At 39.4% G+C, this 22,571-nt stretch overlaps 3 protein-coding genes and 1 long non-coding RNA gene across 9 annotated transcripts in view; 3 read left to right on the top strand and 1 right to left on the bottom strand.

Moving 5' to 3' along the window:
- npy7r (neuropeptide Y receptor Y7) overlaps positions 1–22,571 on the bottom strand; it is a 76,225-nt gene that overhangs the window by 9,254 nt on the left and 44,400 nt on the right. The gene's annotated exons all lie outside the window — the stretch shown is intronic.
- Positions 578–7,080, top strand: trim105 (tripartite motif containing 105). 2 transcript variants are annotated; one of them, XM_011492158.3, is made up of 7 exons: positions 578–715; positions 1,029–1,384; positions 2,067–2,162; positions 3,025–3,258; positions 3,340–3,353; positions 5,692–5,807; positions 6,002–7,080. In XM_011492158.3, exons 2-7 carry the CDS (start codon positions 1,100–1,102, stop codon positions 6,559–6,561), a joined length of 1,305 nt encoding a protein of 434 aa, XP_011490460.1. In that variant the 5' UTR covers positions 578–715; positions 1,029–1,099; the 3' UTR covers positions 6,562–7,080. The 2 variants fall into 2 exon arrangements, with proteins under 2 accessions (XP_011490460.1, XP_011490461.1); XM_011492159.3 differs by having other exon boundaries at positions 700–842.
- flt4 (fms related receptor tyrosine kinase 4) overlaps positions 9,562–22,571 on the top strand; it is a 75,590-nt gene continuing 62,580 nt past the window's right edge. The window contains exons 1-3 of one of the 4 annotated variants that reach the window (XM_078953470.1): positions 9,562–9,678; positions 9,903–9,947; positions 10,289–10,408. In XM_078953470.1, the coding sequence (XP_078809596.1) occupies positions 10,351–10,408 (58 nt within the window). In that variant the 5' untranslated portion in view covers positions 9,562–9,678; positions 9,903–9,947; positions 10,289–10,350. 4 annotated transcript variants of the gene reach the window in all.
- On the top strand, positions 10,714–15,216 carry LOC111948022 (uncharacterized). Of its 2 annotated transcripts, XR_013658370.1 has the most exons (4): positions 10,714–11,360; positions 12,887–13,944; positions 14,030–14,346; positions 14,734–15,216. It is a non-coding gene; the product is annotated as an uncharacterized LOC111948022 (long non-coding RNA). The 2 variants fall into 2 exon arrangements; XR_013658369.1 differs by lacking the exon at positions 10,714–11,360 and having other exon boundaries at positions 11,399–13,944.

Below are 22,571 nucleotides of genomic sequence, written 5' to 3'. Positions count from 1 at the left end.
CCATTTTCATTAGCTTTTGTAGTGCGAAATATGTTTTTCTTTTTATTTGTATTTACAGGTTGTCATCTGTTTAAACTTGAATATTTTTGTCCTCAGTAAATCATCAAATTATATCTTAATAGTTGCAATGAGGTGTATGATGTTTTTTTTTTCTGTATGTGTTTTCTTTTCCTGTAGTGACAAATAATCTGCTCAAATTTGACAATGTCATGCTGCTTTATTTAAAATAAAATAATAATAAATAAAATAACTATTAAAAAAAAACTATAGGTGTACAATCTCTGTCTCCCACAAAGATAATAGGACCTTCCATTGTCAAAAAGTAAACATGACTGAGCCTCAAAGAATCCTTTTTGAATGATTCATTTAATATCCACTTGTAAAACTGTTAGATAGCACACAGTAACATGAATAATAAAAAAGATTTCTGTGTCATACTTTGATGTTTGGACATTCCTCGTGACTTTTTTCTTATTTGTGTCAAAACAAAGTTTAAAAAAAAAAGGAACGTGGAACCAGGAAGTTTTGTTGAAGTGGAAATAAAGCTTAGGCAGCAGCTTTTTTTCATGTCAGCAAACTTTGACACCAAAACATCAGCCCTCAGCTGGAGGGGGGTTTCCGGTGTGCGCACGCGCAGATTCGAAAGCGTCGGACCAGGCTGCGCAGGAGCGGATCAGACAAACAAGCGACGGACTTTGAAGCGTATCTTGACCACGTAAGTTTTTTCACGTTGATGAGAAGTTTCTAGCTTCGGCTTTGATCTTATTAAAGCGGGTTGAAGGCGGTTTGAGCACAGACACGGGAGCAAAAGACTCAAGTTTGACTTCCACAACAACACCGAAGTAAGCTAGCTCGCGGAAGCCCGCGTGACACTCGCCTGACTGTCAGTGTTTTTGCTTAACCTGCTGCAGCCCTAATCTAACGGGTGCAAGGGCACATCAAGCGCAACATTTAGTCCAACATTTCTCTCGTGTTAGAAGAGGAAATGAGAAACATATTTGTTGGCATAAAGAGTTTTGTTTTTTCAGAAAAAGAGGAAAGGTGCTTCTACTTTCACTTCTCCGTCTGGACTGATCTGGGAGAGGAGATCCATTCCATCATGGCTGCCGCTGCTCCATCCTCCTCCTCCAAAGGCAGCTTGAGGGAGGACCTGACGTGTGCCATCTGCTGTGATCTGTTCCGGGAGCCCGTCATGCTCCCCTGCATGCACCATTTCTGCAAACCCTGCATCTCCAGGTACTGGAGGGGAACTCTGGGACCCGTCAGCTGCCCGCAGTGCCGCAAGGAGTTCCATTCCAAACAGTTTCAGACCAACTTCCTGGTGGCGGCTATGGTGGAGAAGGTCCGTGCCACCACCTCAGACTCCTACACCAAGAGCCTGGAGGTGAGCATGGACTCTCATTTCATTTTTTCTTTGCATTTAAATAAAGTTGTGCAGGTTGAGTCGTGTTGTGTGCCACACCCTCCACCTTTTCTGGATGACATCTTGCCTCGCCACATGCATTTCTACAGTCTAGTATTCAGTCCTGGTCATGAACTTGCCCTTTTTAGCGTCACTGATTCGTCCCCAGCGGTGAAGGCTGTTCATTTCTCCGTGTTTTGAAATCACGGAGGCGAACTTATCTGCATTTTCTCCAGGAAACCATATTGATCCCTGCAGCAATGATAAGGCGGCACACGGCAGCTGTTAGTGCGAGCTTAAAGGCTGGACGGGGGTGAAACAGATTGATCATTAACTTCTGATGTCTGCTTTGTTTGTTCCTTTTGAAAGCCAAGAAGTTTTCAATCTAAAGTGGGATTACTATGGAAATATTTGCTGAGAGGAAGATGAATTGAAACTGTTTGGTTTTTAGGCCTGTGGTTTGGGATGTTTTTACTGATCGGTGTGCAAATATGCTTAAGCAGCATATTTTTTTGTTTTGGTCTTAATGAAGCTTCTGTGCTGCTTGCCATACTGCAGGTGGGGTTGGGGCTCTATTTTTCAGTATTTATTTTGGTTTAGACCCCATGTGTCACCATGGATGAGAAGTGCTTTATAAATAAAGGTTGATTTGATTTGATTACAGAAAAAACTCAGGGAGATGATGGAGAGCCACCGCCAAAGAAAAGAGAACTTCATCCTTGGTGTCCGCAAAGACAAAGACCTCATCAATGTCATAAACGTACGCACTTTCACTCTTTGGGGATCCAGACTGGTAGCACTGAACAGAACCTGTTATTTGCAGGATGTGTGCATAGTCGCAGACGTAGATACACACCAAAAAAGTGCATCGAGGTAGAATATTCTGATGCCAAAAAATAGAAATCCAATCAGTTTTTGGCCAATTATTTATCCCGCCTCTTTTTGAGTCATGAAATTCTCTAAAAAATAAAATACTAAATCTATTTTGAATTGATGTACATTAAATATACATCAGTTCAAAACAGCAGCTGATTTATAGAGTATTAGAGTATTTTATAAAGGTTTTATTTTGAAAATGAAACAATTTTACCCCTGAGGCAGTTACATCTCGGCAAAACCCCCCCAACTCACTATTAGGTGGTTGAAATAATCTTTTTTAATCTCACAGAGGAGAAATTACTCGTCACGGAAAGAGAAAAACAAATAAACAAACAAGGACTTCTTTCATAATCACTTGAACCAAACTCATTAAAAAATTGTGGCATTAGAGTTTGCAGGTTTACAGGATTAAAGGGGCCTGTGAGCCCAAAAAGAGCAGCTTTTATTCTGAAGATATTTTTTTAATAAGATAGAACATACAATTTGAAGCTTTGACAGTACAATTAACCTTGTGTTTTATGTTTTTTAATAATTATTTAAGAAGTTTTAACTCGAATTTTCCCATTTTTGTGTGACTGATCAAAATGTCAATCATCTCAAAGACGCTGCATTGGCTGTTCATTTTAATGTAATATTTCTCATTTGCGACGTTTGAGTTATCTTATAACATATTAGTTGTTTAAAAAAGCTCAAATTATATATTTTTCTGGCAATCTAACAGAAATTCTTTTTCTACGCATCAGAGGGTTGGGACAGACATAAAGACACGCATCAAAGGTGAATTCCAAGCTCTCCATCAGATTCTGGAAGAGGAGAAAACCTCCATGCTGGAGCAGGTCACACGAGAGCAGGAGGAGCAGCTGGAGAAGGTACAGCGCCACCTGGAGGCTTCGGAATCTGCCATAACAGATCTGGAGGAAAACATGCAAGTGCTGCAGCAGTTTAGCTCTGCAGTGGATAACATTGAACCAGCAGAGGTTAGTCAATTTAAAAATAAACAACTTTGTTAAAAACAGAAAATTGGGTTTAAACTTATTTTTATTTTATTTTTCCAACAGCTGCCACAATTGAGGTAAGATTCTCAATTTTTTTTAAAGTTTTTGTTGCTACTCCACCAAACTAAACTGAGAAAAAGAGATCAGACAGATTACTGAGTCATCTAAACAAAACCGCAGCTTAAACAAATACACACAATATTTGTTCAAACCAACAATAACACAGCTTTCTGCCAGTTAAAAGTTATACGTTTATGAGAGGTGTTCTAGTCATGAGTAGGGATGGGTACCGTGCCCCGGTATTGAACCAGCCCCGGGGCCACATTCTTCAAGACCGCAGTATCGTTAAGATCTGACCTGAACGGTTCTGCTATCGGTACTGGAGAAGTTACTTCTTTTTTTTAATTATTTGTGTCCCACAAGCATTTTCTGCCATATTTCACTCACCAAGTCAGTCAATTTTCCGTTAATTAATGATGATGTTAATTTCGGTATTCTCGTTGAAGCGGAGAGCCCTGTCTATTTGTGTGCACGGGGGGCGGGGCTGTTGTTCAGACGGCACGCGCCGCGCTCGCACACACACAAGACAAGGCAGCGCACACACAGTTAGTGGCGACACGTGAGCGCCCTAGACTAAGAACACCCGTTTTGCGTAAAATTAATGAAGTTGGCATCAAGGAGCCCATGCTGTCACCTTGCTACTACGATGACCGCATGTTGCGCTGTTTGTGTAGAACACGCTGTAGCGGCGTGTTCTACACAAAACAAACAGGTAGAGAGGCGGGGCTTAGATTCACTGCTTATGATTCCAGACCCGTGACAAACTATCAGCTGCTTCCTAATACTTAATGATAATTAATGACTAATGATAGTTGTCATCCGTAAAATTAATATAATTTTTTGGGTTTACTGGATTTAAACAAAAATAAATAAATAGAAAGGAGGCTGCATCAAAGTGAATTTGTTTCCATCATCTCACTCAATCCTAACTCAGGTGTTTGACAGACAGAAAAGTCTATTCAAGGTTGTGGAAAATGGACAAAAGATTAAAGGAAACATCACTCTCATAAAGAATACAAATAATTAGATTAAATAATTTAAATGAATATCCTGTCTGGAACATTCTCATGTATAAAGTAACATTTTTTGTTAAAAAAAGTGTTGCATAATGAGGAAATAAAACACTTTATGTTCTTAATTTGTTATTTATTTTTTGTCCTCAAAAAGTATCGATAAGAGTACCGTTAAAATACCTTATCGATATGCAGTATCGATAAGAGTAGTAGTACCGTTAAAACCTTAACGATACCCATCCCTAGTCATGAGGCAGTGAAGATGCTCTTCTATCGTTTAGTGGGAAAAGTTGTTCCAGTTTTGGTGCAGCTGTTGAAAAAAAAAGCTGGCTCTCATTTGAGCTGCTTCCTGGACTTCAGTCCCTCCAGGAAAAGCTGGTCTGAAGCACAGGAAGAAGAGGTCAAAGCAAAACAAAATCATTTTAAAATCATCTCTACAATAAACAGACCGCTATTGGGTAATGTGGTCCAGGGCCTTTTTAAGTTTTTTTTTTTTACTACTTTAAAATGTCTTCTAAAAATATATCTTTAAAATTGTTTTTATTGGCAATTTTACAAGGCACTTTTTTACACAACAGTAACGCAAAGTGCTTTACAGGCTAACAAAAAACAAAAAAAATCTTTTTAGAACAACCCCTACTTCCTTTTTAAAGATATTTTTCATTACACTAATTCCAAAACTGAAACATTTCTAAAGACTCAATTCCAAATAGTAAATGTCTTTTTTTTGGTACTTCAGAAATTCACAATCTATGTTTTTTGTGTTTTATTACTAAGATCAAAAGTGTAGAGACAAAATAAAAATGTATTAATCCAAAAACAAAGGAAAGACGAGTGTAAAAAGTGAAGGTATGGACAATGTTTTTAAGGATTTATTCCAAGGTGTATCACAATTGAGTATGTAAATCTTTATTTCTATAGCTCTTTTTCAGAGAGCGACTCACAAAGTGCTTCACAATGTTAGAACAATATAAAACTAGAGAAATAATACAAGCTGCTTAGCAGGTGAACTAAATAAAACATACGCAGACATTTTAAGTAAAAAAACAAACAAGAAAAAAAGACCAGAGCTCTATGAGCAGAGCTTAATATTTTCTTAAAATCAAAAGAAATGGTGATAAAAAAAAAGAAGGTAGAATAAATAATGTTTCATTATTTACAACCATTTTGATTATTACTGACCCTAAAAATTCTTATTTTGTCAAATCAAAGAGATAATATATGTCCAGTAATTGATTTGCTCTTTTATATGGTAACGTAATGTTATAATGTTCTAACATCATGTTTATAAGTGTTGCTTCCATTGTGTTTTGGTCAATAGATCTCTTTTTTCCCTTGACAGACCCTTTTCCCATGTGGACCGGGTCCATCATTTTGATGTCGATGCATTCAGCAACAGATACTTGGCTCCGCTGCAGTACATGACGTGGAGACGGATGTTCAAGTCTCTGAGGCCAGGTAACTTCAGGCCTGATGTGAGACCAAAACTCATTCTGCTGGAATACCGACTAATTATGCAGAAATGTCTGGAGGGTCGTAAGAATGTGTCTTAGCAGGTTCAGGATGACGAGCCTTTTCCCAGAATTCAATTTACAATGTGCTTTAATTATAGAAAATACAGACTGATGTTTTTTTTAATTCTTTCTCCAAAGGTTTGTCTCCTTTGACGTTCGATGTGGACACTGCGCACCCAAGTATTCACGTCTCCAGAGACAAAACGGCAGCGGTTGAGTGTGACTTCATGACCCAGCACGCCTGTCACAGCAAGCGCTTCCTCCAGTGTGTCAACGTTCTGGCTGCGCAGAGCTTCCACTCAGGACGACACTATTGGGAGGTGGAGGTGGGCTCCAGCGCTAAGTGGGACCTGGGCGTGGCGTCGGAGGCGGTGGACAGGCGCGCCCGGGTCAAGCTGAGCCCCGAGAACGGTTACTGGACCCTGCGGCTGCGCAACCGAAGCGAGTACTGGGCCGGAACGCAGCCGTGGACAAGGCTGCAGGTCAGCTGTTCGCCGCAGAGGCTCGGCGTTTACTTAGACTGCGACGAGAGGAAAGTGTCCTTCTACAACGCCGACGACATGAGCCTGCTCTACACCTTCAAAAACGGGCCGAGAGGCAAAGTGTTCCCCTTCTTCAGCCCGTGCATCAGTGACGGGAGACACGGCCTGCAGCCCATAAAGCTCCTGCATCACCCCGCTGAGTCCCTGCATGGCTAGCTGCAGTCCGTCAATACTGAGGGGCCGTGCTTCCTCACACCCGACCAAGAACGCTTCACTTCAGCTTTTAAAAGACGCCTTTATGTCAGAAGAGCACTTTATTTTCAGCTGCACTTGTTTGTCATTCTTTCAGTTCACAATCAGCCCAAGTGCCTCAGAAAATGACAGATTTCATGTTAGATGCGGTAATATTAATTCAACAGTATAAATAAATAAAAATCTGATATCAAATCACAGCTTCTGTAGTGAACTGTTTAGGTTCAGCAAATGACTTGGATTTAAAATGAAGATTTATTCTGAAAAATCTTCAACCAAATGTTTGTGTTTTATTCAAAGTCCACATTTCTTGTTCGGAATGTTTCCTGTTAGCCTTACTCTTCAATTTTATCATTTGTGCCAAATTTGTAATGACGTTTACTTGCTGTATATTACCACCGGTGTGTGATTTCTTCAAGCAAAGAGGATTTTTGTCACGATTAATCGGAAGATTAAAATAAAAAAAAAACTTTATGAACCAGATCTGCTTGATTCCGATCTGTTGCTGCAACCCAACGCACGTTCATAAGCGGGGGAAGTTTGAAGGCGGCACCACTCGAGCTAATCAAGGATGTTATTAAGTTTCATCAAAGCAGAATACAGAGCGGGTCAGTCTGTGTCTGATAATCATACAAACTAAACCAAACGGAGGGGGAAGTGTTGACTCCGCTGCACCTGGACTGGAATTTTTGAACGCTCGAGGCTTCTCTGACACGGAAACAGTAAGAAAAGGCGGGCGGGCGGGTTATCTTCTCAAACACACGAGCGCACCGGCGTCCTGTTTCCCCTCGCCAGGTGAAAGGTCAGACAAACAGAGTGACAGTGGGCTTGTCTGCGGCCTCTGGGGCATGCAAAAGCAGGATGCTGCTGCCTGCTCTCCTGACTGAAGAGGTGGCACAATGAGCAATGCCTTTCCTGTAAACTCACAATTTGCTTATCACAGTTTTTTGGCGGTTGGGTTTGTCATTTCAAGAACAATCAGCTTTAAAAACCTTCAGAATTTAGAATATCTCACACCCTTTGAACCAATACATCAGAAACAGGAGATTTATATTTGTTCCAGAACAAACAACTTTTACTCCATAAAAACTCCTGGATTCCAACGTTTGCTTGGCAAAAAGGAGCCCTTTCCTCTGGAATGTAATAGGGCATCCAATCTCAAATAGTGCATTTAAAAATGCAACAGAAAAGATTCTCAGGTTACAAAGATTCTAAACTAGACCAGGAAATGCAGCCCAGCACACACTTCCAGTAAAAACTACTTAGATTAAAAAAAATCATCTCATACATCTAAAATTAAGTCAACAGTAACAGTAAATGTTTTAATAAATCAGTTGGAAGGTATTCAATCAAACGTTAAGGTAATAAAAAAATATATTTTAATGCTACAGGCTCTAAATAACGTATTGTTTGTGTAAAGTTGTTTTAAATTTAAAAATTTTTGCTTTAGAATTTATTTTAATTAGAGAAACCTTGTGTCAATTTAGAGGCATGGTGGTAAAAATGTTATGGTTTGGGATCAGGAAGTCGTGGTTCTCTAAGTCTTTTCTTAATTTTCCACCAAAACAACGCTTGATGTCCAACAAAGAAAAGAGATGATTAAAGGTTGACAGTATTTTATCAACACCATGATAATCCACAACATATTGAGTTCCCCTAATCTGATTAGGTCTTCAGATTTGAGCTGGAAATCCAGTTTGGGGTTCAGAAAAGTTTTTCTTGTGGAATGAAAATTTGAACAACTTCTAAGAACCTTTGTGGAAACATTAAAAAAAAATGTGATAACTGCTTCAAAGTAGCTCATCAAATCTCAGAACCGTGCACAGACTTGTGGTCGTGAGCTCCAGAAGAAAGAGCCTTGCCTGCTTCCATATCCTTTCCATGATAGTAGCTGCTTCCTGACCTGAGGTTGGGCCGGATGGAGTGCTGGCATCTCAAGGACGGGTCCTTGGGCGCCGCGTTGCTTCTCTGGAGCCGGCAGGATCCCTCAACTCCAACCTTGTTTTCATGGTGTCCTGCGCAGCAGCCATTGTTGTCCAAGCAGAGAGCAGAATCCTCTCACAGCATCAGCCAATGTTTCCACAGATCTCCCACATTATCTGCCTCATACCTCTGATGGCATTTTGTAACTCTTTGGCCGAAGATCTGCCCCGCTATCAGTGCAATCGAGTCTGTTTATTTTCTTCGGACTCTGAGCGCTGCAGGGCTGAAACCTGGGAGAACCTTTTAATTGCAACCATTCAATCACAACAATGGGCTTGCAAGTCAGAGAGATGGACGGGCTGCCAGGGGATCTGGAGAGAAACACGTGCCCACAAAAACATGCTAATATCCTTGGACTCCCTACAAATCCAACCTTCTGAAAGGTCTCCACGGCCCAGAAAGAAAAAGAAGAACCGGATTTGATTCAACAAATAATAATTTGGCCTGTTATCAGCAGCTGTGGTCTGATGGACGTTAACCTGATCTCGAGGCAGCAAGTGTTATTGTTGATCCGGATTTCCAAACAGAGATAAAGCTCAGTATTGATTTGCAGGCCAGTCATGGGGCTGTGTGGGCCACGAATTGGCATGCTGCTGGAAGCCCCAGCACCGCCTGACACTTCACCAGCTGCACCTGGCGCCTCATCTTTTCCGTGTGAGCGTACACCGTCTCCAAAAGGACGCGACCTCTGCGGCCCCTTTAGCCTTTCATTTCGAGTGTACACAGCTTTTCGATTTTCAGGTGGCCTCCTCTCCGTAAAGCAACACGGGGAGGACAGCAGCTCAGCTGGCAGCGGGGGCTTGTTATGTTTTCAGAACAAGATTTTTTATTCACACCCTGAACGCTCCCCCGAGGAGGAGGATGGATGTGAGGGTGAAGAGGGTTAAAAGGATTTTGGACAGGCCTCGCAGATCTCTTGTTGTTCAGTTATGAAGGAAGCGATGTTACTTCTCTCCCCTGAATGAATAAGTGTGGGCTTTAAAAGTCCTGGAGTTTGTGCTCATAAGCCAAGGAGATGTTTTCATGTTTGACACCAAACTCTGGGCTGATGTGTCGCCTGAGCAGCTGCAACATTTTGCCATCCATGTTTTCTCTGAGGTAAAGCAGTCTTGTGATTTTCTTTTCTTTTTTTCCTCCAGCTTGCTGTGGCCTTTACCTGTAGAATGTCTCCTGCTGTGGCTTTGTGGGATAAAATTCTGATGGATTCCCCGCTGATCTTTCTGGGCGCCGTGGCAGAAAAAACCAACATGAGCTTTTAAACGGCTTCTCTTTTAAGAGATCCTATAATCACACATTTTATTTGCTGTTCTGTTTGAATGCAGATAGGACAGATGGAGGTCCTGCAGGAAGAAGATTGGTCACGGATGGTAGGGTGACCTCCTCTGCACACATTCTCCTGCAGCCCCCCCCCTCTGATTCAGCTGGTTTTGTGAACTGGGTGGGTGTGCGTGAGCTCCAGTTACAGCAAAGGAAAGGGAAATCATTGTAAATCCCATTCACTGCCTTATGCATCCTTTTGACAAGATAGGAGAGGAGTGAATTGTGGGGAGGTGGGGGTCTTTGGTGTTTTTATTTTTTCTGTCCCGACCCTCTGCCTCTGCGCAGATCAGCTGGGGGGCTTCACCTGAGCGCCCCCCCTCTCTTTCTCCCCTCCCCTCCAATTTGACAGGATCTTCATTCAGATCAACTTCTCTTCACTTACCCGCAGCTTTTGACAACAACACCAGCCGAAGCCCCCCCCCTCCGCGCTTCTGGACTGGAGATCTGGAGATGAAGGCGGATTTTACGCTTTTCTGCCGGACTTGGATTGGAATACTTTACGCCTCAGGTGAGGACACTTTCTCAAAGTTCGGAGCGCGCAACTTTTCATCGATCCGAGGCTGATCGAGGTTTTTATTTTTTATTTTTACGAATGCACTTTTCCTCACTAGGAGTTAGAAAACTATCCACGATCGCTTGTGGGGGTTTACTGTGAACTGAAAACTTTTTAATTTTTTTTACGTTTAGAAAAGTAGTTTTATTGTGAAATGTAACCACCAATAAAGTTCATACAAACTATAAAAGGTCCATTGGGATGATCTGTATGCAGATCAGCACTAGGGGGAGGCATGCTGTTGATGAAGATGTTAATTAATGACAGAGGTGTAAAGTACTTGAGTAATTTTACTTGATTACTGTACTTAAGTATTATTTTTGGGGATTTTTACTTTACTTGAGTACAATTAAAAATCAATACTTTTACTTTTACTTAATTACATTTTTTTAGAAAAAAAAGTACTTTTTACTCCTTACAATTTTATTTACAGTCAAAAAGTACTTATTTTTTGGAGATCACTTCATTCTATTTTCCCTTGCTATTACCAAACCAATTGAATTGCGCTGATGCCCAGTTTAATTTAAATGTTATTTATTCTGCCTATGAAAATCGTTTTCACATTATATGAAATTGGTCAGACATGTTCATTGGTCCTTTGGAAGTGACGTCATGTCACATCTATTACCACAATGCACAGCACCTTGACCTGGAAATTAGGGAAATTATAACAGTCAATCAGTGGAAGAAAATGGAGGAAGTATGTGATTCATCAGCAGCTGCGAGCAGCACAGTCCAAAATCAGCCACAGGATCAAGAGCACCCGTGGCCGTATCTTCGCGAATTCTTTTCTTTAAGTGGTGTAAATAAAGATTCATTCAAGATGAAATGTGTCCTCTGTCTCCCGCTTAATAAAGAAATATCGGCCTTCAAAAGTTCGCCATCAAACCTAAGGAAGCATATTGAGGTAAGTACATTAAGTATTTTGTTTTACTGATAGTTTTTTTTTTTTTTTTTTTTTTTTTTTTTTTTTTGGGTGTGCATGTTTTGACGTTGATGGCGCGCCTTTTATATGTGTAGTAGGCCTATTTTCACTAATGCATGCGATTGACAATATAAGGCTCACGTAATAAAATGCTAAAATGCATTTGTAATTGGTAACGTTAGGTCCACGGGAAATTTGGCGCCTATTGCAGCTTTGAATAATCATTATCATTCCGTGCTCTCATTGTGTTTGAATTCATGCAAAACACAAGAAAACCAAGCGAGAAATTTTTTTCCAAACATGTTGTATTGTCAAAACGGTAACACTTTACAATGAGGTTGATTAGTTCATGTATTAACTAACATTAAATAACCATGAGCAATACATTTGTTACTGTATCTGTTAATCTTTGTTAACGTTAGTTAATAGAAATACAGATGTTCATTGTTTGTTCATGTTAGTTCACAGTGCATTAACTAATGTTAACAAGATATAAAGTATTAGTAAATGTTGAAATTAACATGTATACGTGCAGTTCATTATTAGTTCATGTTAACTAATGTAGTTAACTAACGAACCTTATTGTAAAAGTGTTACCATCAAAACTAATGTAATGAAATCAATTCACCCTGTCATGTCAGCCTTACAGTCCTGTGTTTTTGTCAATATAATCAGAAATAAAATTAATGTTTGATTGTCACTAAATGCTACTGTATTTCTAAAATCAACAAGTATTTAACATTATAAAGTGTGCAATTGGCTGCAAATGTCAGTTTTATTAAAGGGTTAGTTCACCCAAAAATGAAAATAATGTCATTAATGACTCGCCCTCATGTCGTTCCAAGCCCGTAAGACCTCCGTTCATCTTCAGAACACAGTTTAAGATATTTTAGATTTAGTCCGAGAGCTTTCTGTGCCTCCATTGAGAATGTATGTACGGTATACTGTCCATGTCCAGAAAGGTAATAAAAACATCAAAGTAGTCCATGTGACATCAGTGGGTTAGTTAGAATTTTTTGAAGCATCGAATACATTTTGGTCCAAAAATAACAAAACCTACGACTTTATTCGGCATTGTATTCTCTTCCGGGTCTGTTGTCAATCCGCGTTCACGACTTCGCAGTGACGCTACAATGCTGAATAAAGTCGTAGGTTTTGTTATTTTTGGACCAAAATGTATTTTCGATGCTTCAAATAATTCTACCTAACCCACTGATGTCACATGGACTACTTTGATGTTTTTATTACCTTTCTGGACATGGACAGTATACCGTACATACATTTTCAGTGGAGGGACAGAAAGCTCTCGGACTAAATCTAAAATATCTTAAACTGTGTTCCGAAGATGAACGGAGGTGTTACGGGCTTGGAACGACATGAGGGTGAGTCATTAATGACATCTTTTCATTTTTGGGTGAACTAACCCTTTAATGCTGTAATCAGAGAGTGTATGTGTAATTGTTACATTTATTGCATACAATATAAATATTTATTTGTTGTTTTTACAGAGAATGCACCCAAATTACCTCAAAAACTACTCTAAATTGACAGCACAGAAGAGAAAGATCGGGACCTCCACCCATGCTTCCAGCAGTAAGCAACTGAAAGTTGACTCAGTTTTCCCAGTCAAACATGTGTCTCCAGTCACTGTGAACAAAGCTATATTAAGGTACATCATTCAAGGACTTCATCCTTTCAGCACTGTTGATCTGCCATCATTTAAAGAGCTGATTAGTACACTGCAGCCTGGCATTTCTGTCATTACAAGGCCTACTTTACGCTCCAAGATAGCTGAAGCTGCTCTGATCATGAAACAGAAAGTGACTGCTGCCATGAGTGAAGTTGAATGGATTGCAACCACAACGGATTGTTGGACTGCACGTAGAAAGTCATTCATTGGTGTAACTGCTCACTGGATCAACCCTGGAAGTCTTGAAAGACATTCCGCTGCACTTGCCTGCAAAAGATTAATGGGCTCTCATACTTTTGAGGTACTGGCCAGTGCCATGAATGATATCCACTCAGAGTATGAAATACGTGACAAGGTTGTTTGCACAACCACAGACAGTGGTTCCAACTTTATGAAGGCTTTCAGAGTTTTTGGTGTGGAAAACAATGATATCGAGACTGAGGCAAGAAGGTGTGAAAGTGATGACACTGATTCTGAAGGCTGTGGTGAGGGAAGTGATGGTGTGGAATTCCAAGATGCCTCACGAGTCCTGGACCAAGACGATGGCTTCGAATTCCAGCTACCAAAACATCAAAAGTGTGCCTGTCACTTACTTAACCTAGTCTCAAGCGTTGATGCCCAAAAAGCTCTCTCAAATGAACACTACAAGAAACTCTACAGATCTGTCTTTGGCAAATGCCAAGCTTTATGGAATAAAAGCAGCCGATCGGCTCTAGCAGCTGAAGCTGTTGAATCAGAAAGCCGGCTTCAGCTTTTAAGGCCAAACCAAACGCGGTGGAATTCAACTTTTATGGCTGTTGACAGAATTCTTCAAATTTGCAAAGAAGCAGGAGAAGGCGCACTTCGGAATATATGCACCTCTCTTGAGGTTCCAATGTAAGTGTTTTTCCCCTCTATCGATGTAAACAAATGTGGGTTGTTTTTGTTTAATACTCTTTGATTATGCTGATTTCTCCTGTAGGTTTAATCCAGCAGAAATGCTGTTCTTGACAGAGTGGGCCAACACAATGCGTCCAGTTGCAAAAGTACTCGACATCTTGCAAGCGGAAACGAATACACAGCTGGGGTGGCTGCTGCCTAGTGTCCATCAGTTAAGCTTGAAACTTCAGCGACTCCACCATTCTCTCAGGTACTGTGACCCACTTGTGGATGCCCTACAACAAGGAATCCAAACACGATTCAAGCATATGTTTGAAGATCCTGAGATCATAGCAGCTGCCATCCTTCTCCCTAAATTTCGGACCTCTTGGACAAATGATGAAACCATCATAAAACGAGGTAAATGAATGCAAGCAACATACACTTGACGAATTCTAATCTGGGCAACCTTTGAGCCATACCAAAATTATTCTTTTATTTATTTATTTTTGCACTTTTTAGGAATGTTATATCCCATCTTTGGCTGTGATCTCAATATGAATATTGATGTAAAGTATTCTTGCAGCAGGTTGTAGTTATCCCTCAGTGTTTCTTGAAACCAAACTCATATGTATCATATGTGGTTTGGAAATGCAGTTAGATTTTATGCTAAAATAAGGGATTTGCATGATTTTAGATGTAGATGACTGCACGTAAATGTAGTTAATGACAAAATCCATAAAATTTGTTCCCAGTCAGAAGCCCCTCAACCAAACTTTTCTTTGTGTCTGCTCACTGTGCTTGTAGGCATGGACTACATCAGAGTGCATCTGGAGCCTTTGGACCACAAGAAGGAATTGGCCAACAGTTCATCTGATGATGAAGATTTTTTCGCTTCTTTGAAACCGACAACACATGAAGCCAGCAAAGAGTTGGATGGATATCTGGCCTGTGTTTCAGACACCAGGGAGTCTCTGCTCACGTTTCCTGCTATTTGCAGCCTCTCTATCAAGACTAATACACCTCTTCCCGCATCGGCTGCCTGTGAGAGGCTTTTCAGCACTGCAGGATTGCTTTTCAGCCCCAAAAGAGCTAGGCTTGACACTAACAATTTTGAGAATCAGCTTCTACTGAAGTTAAATCTGAGGTTTTACAACTTTGAGTAGCGTGTACTGGCATTAGATTGTCTGTCTTATAGTTTGATAATTAAATACAAACAGTTCTAAAGCAGGATAAAACCTTGTATGCATTTCATTTAATGTTTTTTGAGATTAAAAGCTTAAACAAGAATCTCTAGTTTTCTTTCTTGCTTTTACTTTTACTTCCTTAATACTCAAGTACAATTTTAATGGAGTACTTTTTTACTTTTACTCAAGTAAGATTCTAGCCAGATACTTTTACTTTTAATTGAGTAAAATTTTCCCTAAGTACTTGTACTTTCACTTGAGTAAAATTTTTGAGTACTTTTTACACCTCTGATTAATGATGCTTTTAATGCAAGGAGGGGAAAAAAAGAAATGCACTCATGTAAGTTCAAGTGACAAAACAGACTAACTTCCATATATGAATGTTATGAAAAAATGAAGAAAACCCCCATGGTTGACTTTTCTGCTAGAGTCTGTTTGTTTCCAGCATGTACATGTTGGAGTTCTCCATCCCTGATTGTTGCTGAACAGCTGTTCATAAAAGCAGAGACTTGCCCTGCTGGGGAGCGGTCACCATATGGTTGTCCTGATCATAAATCTGGCCTCTTTCATCAGCACTGCTGGGCCGCCACGCCGGCTGGAACTCATACATTCAAAACAAGGCCCGAGAGTCAGTCATGTCAAAATCAAAGCCAAACGATGGTTTGTCACATCTCCTATAGCTCAAAAATGTAATCGCCAACTGTTGTGGGGTTTTTTAGATTCAAAATCAAACAGGGGATGTATGAAATACCTGGATCAGACCCCACATTGGACTAGCCTATTAGCTCAGACAGCATCCATCTTTGTCAGCCCGTTAAAAAACATAAAAGACGGAATAAAAACCAAAAGGGTCCTGGAGGCATTTCCTAGCCCATACAGGATATCAAACTCATATTCAAACCATGCGTACTGCTTTGAGTCTGCTAATATGGGCCAGATTATTTCTCAAAGATCAAATATGATTTGAAAAAAAAAAGAATCCTCCCCAATTTTACAAATATTAAAATTCCCCCCCTCCCTTCCCATTTTTTGTCTGATGCAAGCATGATGATAATGACAATCACATTATTTTAATGAAAGTGAGACCTGCCAGCCCAGAAGTCACTGTCATTAGGTGGAGAGAGGATATCAGCTGAAAAGTAGCAGCTGCATTAAAAGAGCAGCAAGATTTCATCCTATCTCCCTGTCATTCTCTGCTTTGAATTAGGGCTGTTTTAAGACGTTTATCACAGATATGTAAGAATGTGGTGCTTTTTAAGAGAAACGTTGGTGTGCTATTAGTCTAAGTCAGTTTGCATCATGTTGTTGTTTTTGTTGCAAAGTGATTAGCCAGCGGTTGACTTTTATATTTGATTTATTTTGGAAGTGCTTTCGGCACACATGCCTTCACTTTGTTGATGTTGACTTGCACACAATGGTGCCCTACTGTCAATGTTGATCTCAGAGCTGAACCTGGGGACTTTGAGGGGTGGACGCATGGTGCCTCTCTCTGAATATCTTGTTTTAACTGGCGCCAGTGATGGAGGAATGCTGCTGCTGCTGCTTTTGCTGCTTCTGTGGGAGGTGTTCTGCAGAAATATCCAAATAAATAAAGGATCCGGTGCCTCACTCGTCGTTAATATATCATACCAAACCCCCTTTGGGCACTGGAAAGGCTGGTCACTTACATTCTTACCATGCCAAAACGCCATGCTGCAGTTGTTATACACTTTTTTTTTTAATTTGAACACCAGGAATCTGAAGCTCAAGTCAAATATGTGTCCAAGTCAGTGTTTGGTAATTGATGAAAACCATGTGCAGTGTTCTGAACACACCGTGGTTTCCAATCCCAGCTTGAAGTCATCCTAATTTCAGAACTTGGGAATTGGAAGTGCCCTATTTCAATAAAATTAATATATTTGTAAAAAGTTGACTCTCTGCTACTAGCAAACTATAAATATTACTTTCTTACTAAAAATAAAAAAATTTCAGATACATTTCAGCAGCAGACACTGCGGTTTCATTTTGATAAAACAGTTATTTTTATTCAGAAAATATTTTTGCTGCAACACTAAAATCGATACATTAATGAAAGCTTGATGGTAAGAGCCCCATGAAAATCAATATTACGAGAAAGAAGTTGCAGAACTAAAACCACACAGAGTTTGGAAGCTGGAGCGGCAAAAAATATCCCTAACGACTCGAAATGAGCAGAAAAAAGGCCCTGAAAACAGGCAGTTGAATAAATAAAATTAATTAGAGCAAAGAAAACGACCGAACTGGTATGAAAAATAAAAAAGCATAATTGGGGGTGAAAATTGTTTTGCAAGTGTGACAGATATCAACAAGGCCATTATGAATAATTCTAATTCAGCATGTAATAAAGGCAGAACAAGACAAACAAATGGGCTTTTACTGCACCGTCTCTTCATGTTACTAAGTTTTATGGGACTAAATTCTGTAAAAGTGCTTATGCAAATCATTTTTATAATCCTATCATCTAGCCACAGTAACTTTTAGCTACCAGTAAAAGGAATACTTTGGCCAGTTTATGTGTGCAATTTATCAATTACCAAATATTTTCTTATGAACTGCAGACGAACAGCACAGAATTGTGCCTCAAGCAAAATAACCCCATGCTAGTGGCCTGCTATAGATAGATTGGCTGTTTTTTTTAATGCCCTTTAATACACTTGTGAATTCAGATTTTCAAGAACTTGTAATTTCCCTCTCAAACAGGGTCCCGCCTGATTACAAAATGACCAAGAGGTTCACTGGCCAACTGCAGGGTATTAAAGTGGAGAACTATCCAACGAAATGGGAATAATCTCAAAATAGGCCATTTTTGTTAAAGATTGAAGCACTGTTAGGCTTCTAGTTCTGTTCCTCCAAAAGATGGATGTACAGCCAAAAGAAAATGCTACTAATAAAGAAAAAAAAATAGAAATAGCAATATAAAGACGTAAAGTGGGGAAACAGTTTTAGGAGGTTAACATTCGCAAGCTTTGTCCAAACTCTCTGTATCCATCTTTTCTTTGCATTGACATTTTTATGCACCCTCTTGACCGAACCTTTAAGCTTTTAGGCAGCACTATTGACAAAAGCTATTAGCATTATAATGGAGTAAACACCCTGGTTAAATTCCAATAATCCACACTTGAATTCATTTTTTGCATAACTGCCGGCTATAGAAAATGACGACTGCAAGGTTTGTGGATAAACTTACTGACTTCAGTTAAAGAAATGTTTTCTGGCATCTGATTTATAACATTTCAGCACAAAATGTTATGCTAGACTTTAAAAAACACATAAAAAAGGTTCAACTACAACTGATGCACAGTCCATAAACCTGCACAATCTATTCTTATTCCACTGACCTGTGGACAGCTCTGATTTGATCTCTACTGCTCAGATATTTAACTGCTTGTTGTTGATTTTCTTGCTGCTTATCTTCCTCCAGCATGCCGTCCTCTGTTTACAAAACATATAACCCCTAAGATGGCCTATTTTTCTGAGATATTTCGGCCATTTGAGTTGGAAGCTTTGGCTTTGTTCACAAAGATCTGGAATGTTTGGACAACGCTGAACTAATCTAGGAAGTCCCTGTTATTGTGTGAAAGCTAAATCGGTATAGGGGGTTAGACCATGTCAAGTCATCACAGAATGGCTTTAGTGCTTTCTTTATTTTAGAAGGGCTGCATACCTGAATGAAATCAAATGGTATCAATCCATGTTATTCTGTTTTTTTGTATGGATCAGTAATGAACTGCACCCTAGTTAGAACATCCACTTTTTTAAAAATGTCACAAAGCAATTTAAAAAAAAGATTTTTGAAGATGTAATTAAAAGAATTGAGTACAAAGCTGTGCAGCATTCATAAGGAAGAAGCACAAGAAGTATGCAAGAAAAAGAGATACAGCAGCTTTGGAAGAAAAAGAGAAGCAGTAGTGCTGCCAGTTCAGTAAGATACCAATGTCTGTTTTTGAATATTGATTTGTTACTGAAAGAACATTTTGCAGAGGTGCCACCAAAGATGATTCCATTACAGTGAAATGATCACCTTTACACATCTTTTTATAATATTTTAAATAAAAAAATTCTAATTTTAAAAATGTTTATTTATTCTTTCTTGTATTAACAAAAACTTGCCCTATAACAAAATAATGGAGGCCCTTGGCTCATCCAACCTGATTAATTAATGTTAAAACATGCAGTAACAGCTTGATTTTCTTCAACACAGATTAAAGTCATCTCCAATCATCTTTTGCTCTATTTTCAAAGCGTTCTTTTAATTAGAATTATGCAGTTTTTAGGCAAAAATCATAAGACCTGTGTTGTTTTCTAGGACATAGTTTCTGCAGAGTGGCATTAGTTCATTAGAAATTCCCTTGTGAGTTGTTGGTGGGGAGACCCCCCCCCCCCTTTTTCCCTCCCCATTGCTGAGAGCTCTCAGTTTACAAGCTCTCCCATTAGCTTACAGCCCCTCACACCCCCAACTTAATATTAGTGTTAATTAATATTAGTATTAATATTAGTGGGGCAACAAAAATGGTGAGCACTATTCCAGCTATCCAACTGTTCATTTTAGAGCCAGATGTCAGCTCAGACGAGGAAACATGGATCTGATTGCCTGCAAGTGGAAGAATCAGAATGGAGCGGAGCAGGGAGCTTGTGGTCCACCCAGTATATTTTCTATGTCAGAAATATGCTTTTTTTCAATGGCCTTTTTTTTGTCTGCCCCTGATTCACAATGATGGGAATAAATATATACGCAGAAAAGCAATTTTAATCTTAATTTTCTTTACAGATGTCCTCCATCATGAGAAAAATGCCACAATAACATGTTAAAAACACAAAAAAGATTATTTTTATGCGAGTGGGTCAGGTCATTTAGAGTTTAGCACAAGGCCATATGAATTGTTCTTTAATATTTGTGAATTGTTTTTAACAATATACGTACATTAGAAAGAAAAAGTACAATAGAAACCAGCTCATGACTTGACACAGCTAATGCTTGCTGCTTAATGTTTTTTATAAATAACTTTTAAAATGACTGTTTTTTGTGAAAAGCTTGCTAATTGATTTCTAGCGGCTAACTTGCATGCAATTGTCTTCACTTAGCTTATCAGGGTGTATTATTTGCCTTTCAATATCGTATAAAATGAACATTTAGGCTTCCAGACAATGATTGTTCAGCTCTTGTGAATACACAAGGGATTCTCATGGTACAGTGGTGGACGAAATTGTTAGTACCCTTCAGTTAAAGAAAAAAAGTCCACAATGCTTACTGAAATGACTTGAAACGTTCAAAAGTAACAATAAATTAAAATTTATAGAAAACTAAATAATCAAAATCAGCCATTACTTTTGAGTTGTTGATTAACAGAAGTGTTTAAAAACACTACTACTAAACTACTACTAAACTAATGAAATAGGGCTGGACAAAAATGTTAGTTCCCATGACTTAATATTTTGTTGCACAACCTTTTCAGGCAATCACTGCAATTAAACTGTTTCTGTATTTGTCAATGAGCCTTCTGCACCTGTCCACAGGTATTTTGGACCACTCCTCATGAGCAAACTGCTCCAGTTGTCTCAGGTTTGATGGCTGTCTTCTCCAAATGGCATGTTTCAGCTCCTTCCACAGATGTTCAATGGGATTCAGATCTGGGCTCATAGAAGGCCACTTCAGAACAGTCCAACGCTTTTCTCTTAGCCATTCTTGGAGGTTTTGGGCTGTGTGTTTTGGATCGTTGTCCTTTTGGAAGACCCATGACCTGCGACTGAGACCAGCTTTCTGACACTAGGCAGCACATTTCTATCCAGAATGCCTTGATAATCTTAAGATTTTATTTTACCTTGTACAACTTCAGGACACCCTGTGCCAGATGCAGCAAAGCAGCCCCAAAACAGAACTGAGCCTCCTCCATGTTTCACAGTAGGGACAGTGTTCTTATCTCAGTCTGCTTCATTTTTGAGTCTATGAACATAGAGCTGATGTGCCTTACCAAAAAGCTCTAGTTTTGTCTCATCTGTCCAAAGGACATTTTCCCAGAAGCTTTGTGGCTTGTCAACATGCATTTTTGCAAATTCCAGTCTGGCTTTTTTATGATTTCCTTTCAACAATGGTGTCCTCCTTGGTCGTCTCCCATGAAGTCCACTCTGGCTCAAACAACGACGAATGGTACGATCTGAGACTGATGTACCTTGATCTAGGGGTTCACCTTTAATGTCTTTGGAGGTTGTTCTGGGCTCTTTGGATACAGTTCCAAATATCCGTCTCCTCAATTTGTCACCAATTTTCCTCTTCCGGCCATGTCCAGGGAGGTTGGCTACTGTCCCGTGGGTCTTAGACTTCTGAATAATATGTGCCACTGTGGTCACAGGAACGTCAAGCTGCTTAGAGATGGTTTCATAGCCTTTACCTTTACGATGTTTGTAAAGTTTAAAAAGTTTAAAAAACTTTAAAAAAACGTTTAAAAAGCAAAATTTACCTTCGGGGATTAATAAAGTTGATCTTGAATCTTGAATCTTGTCTATAATTTTGTTTCTAATGTCCTGGGACAATTGTCTCCTTGGTTTTCTGTTGTCCATGTTCAGTGTGGTACACACCTTTTCACCAAACAGCAACGTGACTATTTGTCTCCCTTTAAATAGACAGACTGACTCATTAAGGGTTTGAAAACAGCTGTGATGTCAATTAAAGGACATACCTGAGTTCATCATGACCCCCAAGTAGTTCTCAGTCTTTTATGGAGGTACCATCATTTTTGTCCAGCCCTATTTCATTAGTTTTTTTTTTTTAAATAATGCTGTTAATCTACAACTCAAAAGTAATGGCTGATTTTGATTATTTAATTTTCAATAAATTTGAATTTATTGTTACTTTTGAACATTTCAAGTCATTTTAGTGAGCATTGTGGACTTTCTTTCTTTAACTGAGGGGTACCAACAATTTTGTCCACCACTGTATTTGCCTCAAGTTCTTGTAGTCCAAAGAAAAGCCTTTTCTCCATCCAGTAGTGCAGGGCTGGCGCCGGAACAGTGTAGAAAAACACAGCAGCAGGAATCCAGTTTTACAAAAAAGATCCCAAGCATTCATGTGGAGATTCAGAACTGGCTGTCAGAGATTAAATAACATTAAAGTGTGGAGGAAAAAAAGGAATCAGACTTTTCCAGAGTAAATTAAGTTTGTTGTAAAGTAAGACCCCGTTACCATGGAGTAAATTGTTACGGACTAAGCCACCTTGTGTTTGCTCAATGAACTGCTCTGGCTCCAGTTCCTCATGTTCTCTAAAACAGCCTCAAACATAAACTAGATTTTAAAGTTTAATTAGCACACCTTATTCATTCCATGTTCTTTTAAATCCATATAGTCTTCTCTGTTGTAAATGTTAAGGTTTCAGAAGGTTTCTTTCCTCGTGCAAATTTCCTCCTATAGAAAGCATATTTCTCTGGTTTAAATCTGCTCGGAGAAAC

Source organism: Oryzias latipes, chromosome 10 (genome assembly GCF_053564925.1).
Source record: "Oryzias latipes strain Hd-rR chromosome 10, Olatipes_Hd-rR_3.1".
NCBI classification, from domain to species: domain Eukaryota; kingdom Metazoa; phylum Chordata; class Actinopteri; order Beloniformes; family Adrianichthyidae; genus Oryzias; species Oryzias latipes.
This window is presented reverse-complemented; position numbering and strand designations above follow the sequence as displayed.